At 41.9% G+C, this 8,254-nt stretch overlaps 1 protein-coding gene across 1 annotated transcript; it reads right to left on the bottom strand.

Moving 5' to 3' along the window:
* Nucleotides 1-709: 709 nt before the first annotated feature.
* Nucleotides 710-1,965, bottom strand: LOC146971392 (uncharacterized). The gene is made up of 3 exons (XM_085802276.1): nt 1,917-1,965; nt 1,468-1,836; nt 710-951 (listed from the first exon to the last, which is right to left on the bottom strand). Exons 1-3 carry the CDS (start codon nt 1,963-1,965, stop codon nt 710-712), a joined length of 660 nt encoding a protein of 219 aa, XP_085658402.1.
* Nucleotides 1,966-8,254: the final 6,289 nt, after the last annotated feature.

Below are 8,254 nucleotides of genomic sequence, written 5' to 3'. Positions count from 1 at the left end.
CCGGTAACTATGCCAACCTGTCACTCAACGTAACCACGCCCCATTTATGTAAGAATTTTAAGCCTAGAAAAAGCAGGGTGGTTGTGCGCACATCCAATGCCTATTTTAGGCCAGGTGCCGGACAGTCAGGATAATTGCAAAGAAAAAAGGGAATATCCGCACACTGATTTAAGCTCCCATTTATTGGATAGCCTACTTGCTTACAACGTTTCGACCGATGTGGTCTTCCTCAGGCAAATGGTGTGACAAGTGGCAGGCATATACATATATAGGCTGAAGGCCTGATGACACCACACCTCTGTCATTAGTTGGATGGGCTTCAGGTGAGCCAATTATAGGCCACTTAGTGTGCCCAGAGGTCAAGAAAGTACAATAAATCTTAACAAACACAATACACAATATACACAGACACACAGGTCAAGTGTTAACGATGTGCACATGTTGCACACGATGTGTGACCTCTGGGCACACTAAGTGGCCTATAATTGGCTCACCTGAAGCCCATCCAACTAATGACAGAGGTGTGGTGTCATCAGGCCTTCAGCCTATATACAGTATGTATATGCCTGCCACTTGTCACAGAATTTTAAGCCTAAACAATACTAAAACGGTTGTGTCCACAGAGGTGGAAACTATCGGTAGAGACTAAAAACAAAAAACAAAAAATGTACCAGGCTGTAAATATGTTTTTTTTAAGCCGTAAAGTCTGCTATTTTAACATGGGGGTCAATGGAGAACCCAGCCCCCAGTTGTAGAACCCACAACTCCCCCCTTGGCAGAGACCAAAGGAGAACAGACAGAGAACCAGTGAAACTGCTGCTGTCAGTCCAAGATAGAGGCCGATCCTTCCCCGACTCTCTGGTCTCATTGGTCCTGGTGTCTCTGGGCCTGGTGTCTCTGGTCCTGGTGTCTCTGGTTCTCGCGTCTCTGGTTCTGGTTCATCAACAGCTGCTGTAAAAGACATAAAAATACTTCAAGTCCAAAACTGAAATGTCGGGGCGGCGTTTAGCTCACTTGTTAGAGCTGCCGCCCCATGTTGAGGCTACAGTCCACACTACAGGCGGCTCTGGTTCGAATCCCGCATCGGGTGGCCCTTTCCTGCATGTCATTCCCCATTTCCTGTCTCTCTCTCTACTGTACTATCAATTAAAGGCAATAAAAAGCCCAAAGAATATACTTTAAAAAACCCAAACGTCAACTGTTTTGGGGTTTTTTTTTACCAGGAAGTTTCTTGAGATAAAATCTCTTTTTCGAGGCCAAGAAGCCCAACGGTACATTTGACAAACAGAACAGATGTGTGAAGGTCATGATGTTTGTTTCCATTTGCAGTTTATTCAATGTTGTGTTCATAAATGACAGTGTTAGTAAATGATCTAGAGCTGAGCAGACAACTCCATCAGGTGTAGTTCAGCAGCAGAGTCTGTACAACACTGATAACCCTCCATAAACAGAGCTGAATCCACTCACCAGTGACGTTCAGGTGACATCCCTCAGAGCCACTCTGAGATTCAGTGACGATCCGACACCAGTACCGTCCTGAGTCCTCAGTCCTGAGTCTGGACACATTTAGTCTTAATCGTCCTTCTCTGAGGACATCTCTGTCACACTGGACTCGTCCTGAAAACTGTTCATCCTGAGTCTTTGTGTCTTCAACACCCTCATGTAGAAGATACAGGACTTTTGTCTTGTCATCATCAGCAGCGGTCAGTTCACAGTAGATACTGTTGGGCTCCCACTGAGTGTGGGTGTTGGTGGTGAAGGTCCACTCCAGTGTGATGCTGTGGTTCTCCACTGCCTGATAGGAGCTCTGTGCCACCTTCACTACAAATGTTGGTTCTGAGGAGACAGAGGGGAGTGAGGAGCAGACTAACTGAGCACTTCAGTTTGTAGAGAATAAAGTGAAGGAGTCAACTCACCACAGACACAGGAGGTCAGTGTGAGGAGCAACAGGAAGCAGCACGTCATCTTCTCCGTGTGAGTTGAAACACAGCACTGACTCAGTAGGCTTGATTCCAGGTTGAGGCTGTTTACTGAAATCTTCTGAGACCTTTCTTTATTGTAAAACTGCAACAAAATGAAATATACAGAATGTTACAATTGAAATTAAATATATGCAACAACACTGGTCACACTTTCTTTTTCCTTTTCAGGAAACACAATATTAACTAAGTTAATATTGTGTATCCTCTCACCGGTAAGTAACAGCGTAAACACAGTAAATGGCATTGGCATTAGGATTGTAAGCATTGTTTATCAACTGAAAGACAAAGGGTTTTCAACTTCAATGTGCTTTTAACAACCTTAAACTTAACTTAAATGAGCTATACTTACTGATGGATCTACTCCAAGGTTCAGACAACAACCACTCCGGTGTACAGTCTGCGTGTGTTATGTAGTTCACTTCTCAAGTCAGACCTTTTTAGGTGTAAAACCACAGGAGTCAGAACAGTCATCATAGTCACAAGTCAGATCAGTCCAACAGTAACACCAACCACAATACTGAAAATGAAACTGTTTCTCAGCTAACTCTCTAACCCCATATACACACACACACACACACACACACACACTGTAATCATAATCTACTGTAATCACAAAAACAATATTTTGTTGTTTAATCTTATCATTTAACTGTAACCCTGCGCTGTGAAGTTCAGTCTCCATTTAATTATTTTCTTTTGTTTCATTCTGTGTTTTTCTTTTTCTCTTCAGTCAACTACTTGAAGCTTTTTCCCCTAAATGAGTGAACTGTTGATTGACAGGTATAAATAAAATAAAACAGTTTAAATCACATAAATCCAGTTCAGGTATCAGGAGTAAACATAACCATACAGTGGTGGAGAAATGATGAATAGATTTACCTGATATAATGACTGGACAGGTGGGGAGGAGGAGGAAGCAGGGGACTATCAACATCAGAGTAATGGAAAACCAGTGATCAACCTGAGGAAACAACACATAGTCAACACTTATTATTGTTGAATGAGCAGTTTTAAGTCTGTGTAACCTCTGTGACATTACATTAAGACTCACACAGAAGAATCACAACAACTTCATTCATATCAACAGAGATGTATTTACTATATACTCAGATGATAAATGAGTAAAAGGTGATAGTTCATTCAGTAGTCAAGAGGATTAAGCTGGTGGATGTAACATGATGCAACAAGGCGAGCCAAAATAAACAGTGGCTATAGAGACTGACCAGTGTGTGTGGAAGATTTTTCAGATGGAGGTTTTACACTGGTACTGTTAATGCTTTAACATCTCAAGCCTGAAACTTTATGAACATGGTTTAACACTGAAACAAATATATCAGGGATCCAGACTGCCCCTTAATGGAGGCATTTTGCTTTGATTTACATCAATTTACAGTGTGCGTCCCTATATTTACATTAGAAGTTAGGGCGTCACTGTGCCCCTTGTAAATAAAGTTAGTCTGGAGCCCTGTATATCCATTTTATGTTACAAATTAGTTTACATCACCAACAGAAAATGAGACAAAGACAGTCCTGGACCCCAGTCATCTTATATATTTTTAGCCCTAACTCAGCCCGACCCAGCGTGTCCGGTTGGACCAGGAGTAAAAACAGGAACTTCCTTTTAGGCTGTTGAGCATATCTTTTATGCGGGGTATTGGATGGCAGTCAGGGATGGACTTTTTATTCAGCTTCCTATAGTCAACAAATATACAATTTTCAGAAATCTACAGTAACACCCCTGTTGACAATATTATTTAGGCCTATTATTATTATTATTAATAATTTCGGTCTTATAATTAGGGTTGGGTATCGTTTGAATTTGAATGATTCCGATTCCTAACGATTCTCGATTCCGATTCTTTTAAGAGGCAGGGTCAAAAAAAGTTTAGGATATTTTAAATGAGCTAGCTAACCTACAGTCTTTCTGAATGAAACAGTCTGACATTCTCCATCAATTTTAATTCTATTAACTTTTTATGAACTTTACTATAAATTTCTCACAGGGCTTTTTTCAACTAGAATATAAATATCAAATCTGTGAACTTATTTATTAATTTACTTAATATAAATATTATAAATTATGAATACATTTTCACAGGGGTACACTTTCCTTGAGAGCTTTATTTTTGAAAACCTCATGAAAACACATTTACACATAGTGTATGATGCTGCAGGAAACCTCATGAAAACACTTACACATAATCTACCTCTGAGCCAGACTGATCTGGGGATCCGGGGATGTTCATATATTTCCACCTCCTTTGGGTTTTGTTTCCTCCCTCAGAGCCACTTTTCCTCTCCTTCTCTGCCTTCCTCACCTTTGTATACTTGTCCCTCAAATATCTCAACTAGCACTCAGCTGTTAATTAAGCACAACCGTTATCCACATAAATTAACACACCATGCTGACCAGTTATCCCAAGCTCCGTGCTTATAACCCTTCATGTGTTGTTCCTCCTGGCGGTGTCAAAATAATTAAAGGAAGCCAGACCATACAGCTCTGGGTAACCCTGCACAGGAAGAATGAGAAGCTACTTGTTACTCAACTTCTATCCTTTGAGGTATTTGGGAGGGAGAAGCACGTAGTTTTGGTGGTTAGAAAAGATCGAAGCGACCGCAGGTAGTGAGACACGCTTTAGACGCCCATGTGAATGCGCCCTCAGGTGTCTCATTCGAGTTTTAGCAATTGTTATCAATCAGACCAGAACCGCAGATGTCACCTCAGCCTCTTCATAATCTAGCTGTATCCGCTGCTTGGTTTTTTGTGTGTTTGTTTTTCAGTAGAGATTTTAGCATGAACACTCAGCAGCAGCTCATGCACACTGTAACTGCACCAAGGACTCACTCAGCTGGCCCTGCAGTCTGTCCAGATCCATTGTCTCTGCATCCTCACTGTCTCAGCAGCTCCGGTGATCCCACACTATGACACTAAAGTGTGTAGCACACTTCACTAGGAGTTAGTGGCCCTGTCCCATTATATGCACTTGATCACAATTACACGCTTGGGCACTTGACATTTGCTTAGTGTAGCCTAAGTGCGCAAGTGTGTCCCATTTCTCCAAGGACCAAAAGTGCAGCGCGCTTGGTTGATACAAACCAGTCAAACAATGACCAACCCGTGAGTGTCAAAATAAATAAACAAATATAAAAGGGGTGTACTTTAACACCTGTACCACATTTGTACCACGCTTTTTTGATTAACTGACATCTAGCTAATGATGTCTGATACTAAACTCGAACACGTGCAGCTGTAGCTAGGAGGAAACAGGCTGAAGAGACCAAACAGGCAGATGATGAACTCCACTGGACAGAAAACTACAGGAAGAAATATCTTTTAGGATAGACGTGACGTCTAAGACGTCACAAACTCTGTCTCGCACTTTTCCCTTAACCAAAAATATGTCTGCGCCCTCTTCTTCTTGTTATCCGCAGGTTTTTTCTCTGTATTCTCTCCTCTCATAGCTCAGCACTACCAGAAGAGCCTCGAAACGGCATGTCACTTAAACCACGTAGTGCGCACTGCTGCTGACGAGACAGGTCACATAGCGGGTTAACACGTTACTAACATCAGCGGACCTAGGGGCGCGGCCCGGCTTGGTCCACGGTGTGGGGCCGCCTGGCTTACCGGGGCCGGGGTGGGGAGTCGCTGGGGGCCAGCGCTGGTAGGTGGGGGTTTGTGTGGGCCCTGGCTCCTGGCTCCACCGGTCGGTCAGACACACGCATGTCCATCCTCTTAACGTGCATCATTACTTCACATCACACAATATCCTACGCTAAGCAGCAACACATTGGGACAGCCGAGCTGCTGCTGCGCCTCCGCCTCCGCTACCTCTTCCCCAGCAGCTTATTCAGTAGTAGAGGAGTGTCCTCCTCTCAGTTTTGACGCGCTGCAGCGCGGGGCAGGTGATCAGAAGACACCCCGTCTTTTGACCCGGTGGCCGGTGCCATAGGATGCCGGGTCGCGACATGTAGGACTTAACACAAGCGGCCGTTTCGAGGCTCTTCGTGCGCTGTCAAACTATGTGGGACTCAGGACTCACCTGTCCCCAAAGTCACTTATTTCATTCTGAACTAACCAAGAAACCTAAAGCTGTAGAAAACAAATGGAAATTATTCATGCCTGATAGGTTGCTAAACTTCAACACTTTTAGCTTTACTGAGAACAACAAAAATGAACATACCTGCTGCTGCTGAAAAGCGCTGAAGATCAGCTGGTACAGCCTACTGAAAGGAGCGTCGCGTGGATCAGTGAAAACTAGTCACACAAGGCCCCTCCCACATCGCGCCGATTGAGCAAGATAACAACTGTGGGCCAGTCTTTCCCTGCTCGATGACTCAGGCAGTTTTAATAATAGCCTACAGTATTCAAACATAGCATCTTATGTTGCCGCTTGACTTTTTAAATAAATAAATCAGTGTTTATACGACCCCTTTGTGTGCGGTGGAACTCCTTCCTTTTTTTGGACTTTATTCCTGACACCACTGGCACCATTGTGAGGTTCTGATCTGTGCTGTGCAAGGCAATCTCCTCCTTCTCTATAGCATCTTATGTGTTGAAGAGGCTCTGCTTGAATATTAAGATGATTATGTCACATGAGCTGAGCTTATGTATCAGGTTCATTAATCACATCACGACAAATCACTTCGTTGTAAATTTGTCTCTGTCCTTCACACTAAATTATTTTTGGCAACACCTTGTCTGATTCAAGTGTAGTCTCATCAGGAAGAGGACAGTACCAAATTAATAAGAAAACTGTTAAAGTATCAATCTGAGTAGTTAAAGCTACCACAGATCTATAAATGTACTTTGTATACCAGAAATAACAAACAAAAAGTTCTGTTCATAAAAGCATTGACAAGTGGAAAATGAAAATCATCAAGTCAGATGCACTATCTTTAAATAACAGTAGCTAAATTGAATTTCAAATCTGCAAATCTTGTGCAGCACCAGCTGAAATGTTTCTTTTCTTCGAACATTATAATGAATAATAAATAATCACACAAAATAACAACTCTATTTTCTCTATGTCTTGAAAATAGAGTAGGTTTACACATCTTTATTAACTGTGTAATAGATCTACTTCCTTTGCTTTCATTATCCACAAAGTCTTTCCACAAAATTTAATGCCGCTTCTCTACCCATCCTCTGTCTGTGAGTAGCCGACATTGTTGTAGGCTGCCACCTCAGCCTTCCTCTGTGTTCTGTCTGTTTAGCTTGTCAGTGCCTGTCAAATGCCATAGTGGCCAGTCTTTTGTTGAGGGAGCAAGGTGTTACTGTTAAGGGAGGAGGGTCCGTTGCTGCAATCTAAGTTTGTTTTATTGTTATTAGGAGGCAGATGGTTCCCAAGACGGCACCTTCAACACCATAAACGATTAGCGCCCTGGTATAGTGGAACGAGGTATGTGGACCTCAATTTCTGGGTTATTACCTTTTATCCTCGGGTGTCTGGATTTATTTTATTTTGAGGGATGCCACCCACACTTTTTTATATGCCCTGATCAAGTTTTAACAATAATTCTAACACTATTTAATACGTGTATTTATTTATTTCTATTGAATGGGGATGGTTTTGGAATCTGTACCAGGGAATTGTTCAGGATTCATTAAGGACTGCACAACAAGTCAGCAGAATTTGCTTTTGGCACAACATAGCAGCACATATAGACTAGCAGGAAGGGCCCTCAGATTTTGAGATACCCCTACCCGAGGTAGAACAAAACACAACTGTGTTTTTTTTTATCTTTAGGGTCTCCTATTCATGAAATGGAATGTTGTGAACTTTTATTTTGGGGCAAAAATTGTTTTTGGGGCTATTATTTAGAACTACCCCAATCTCTGTAAAACAGATTATTAGGCCAGTCCGCCTAATGGAAAGATGACAAAAAAGCCCATCACTTGAGAATGCTCACTCTTTTCCCATTCATATTTGCTGAGCTATGAACCAGGTGTCTGTCCTACATCACCAGTCAGTCAGAAATTAATTCACTTTTAAAAAATCATGAAAAATGAACCTGAAAACATAGTTGTAATTTAGGCGGAAATAGCATTTTTGTGATAATGGGAAAGGGGGACCCTTAACTTTTCTCTTATTTAACAGAAAATCATAAATTCCTTTCAAATACACTATTACTGTATTCCCTAAGATGTTGTTGAACAATATCCAGTGGTTGTATGGAGATATCTAGTACAGTTTTATTGTAAATAAGATTTCTTTAGACAAACCTCTTCTCTAAAAACAGCCAAATTGGGTAATTCCGAGTGAGTGATGGGT

The sequence above is a fragment of the Trachurus japonicus genome, chromosome 16 (assembly GCF_045865225.1).
Source record: "Trachurus japonicus isolate A0001 chromosome 16, Traja_1.0".
Lineage (NCBI taxonomy): Eukaryota > Metazoa > Chordata > Actinopteri > Carangiformes > Carangidae > Trachurus > Trachurus japonicus.
Note: the sequence above shows the minus strand (reverse complement) of the source record. Positions and strands in the feature narration are given on the sequence as shown.

Bases quoted from the DNA above. Each gene is read 5' to 3' on its own strand.
- LOC146971392 (XM_085802276.1), bottom strand. From the start codon at position 1,965: ATGACGTGCTGCTTCCTGTTGCTCCTCACACTGACCTCCTGTGTCTGT. The intron at 1,837-1,916 runs GTGAGTTGACTC...CTGTCTCCTCAG, and splicing joins ACTGACCTCCTGTGTCTGTG to AACCAACATTTGTAGTGAAG. The intron at 952-1,467 runs GTGAGTGGATTC...TGTCTTTTACAG, and splicing joins ATGTCACCTGAACGTCACTG to CAGCTGTTGATGAACCAGAA.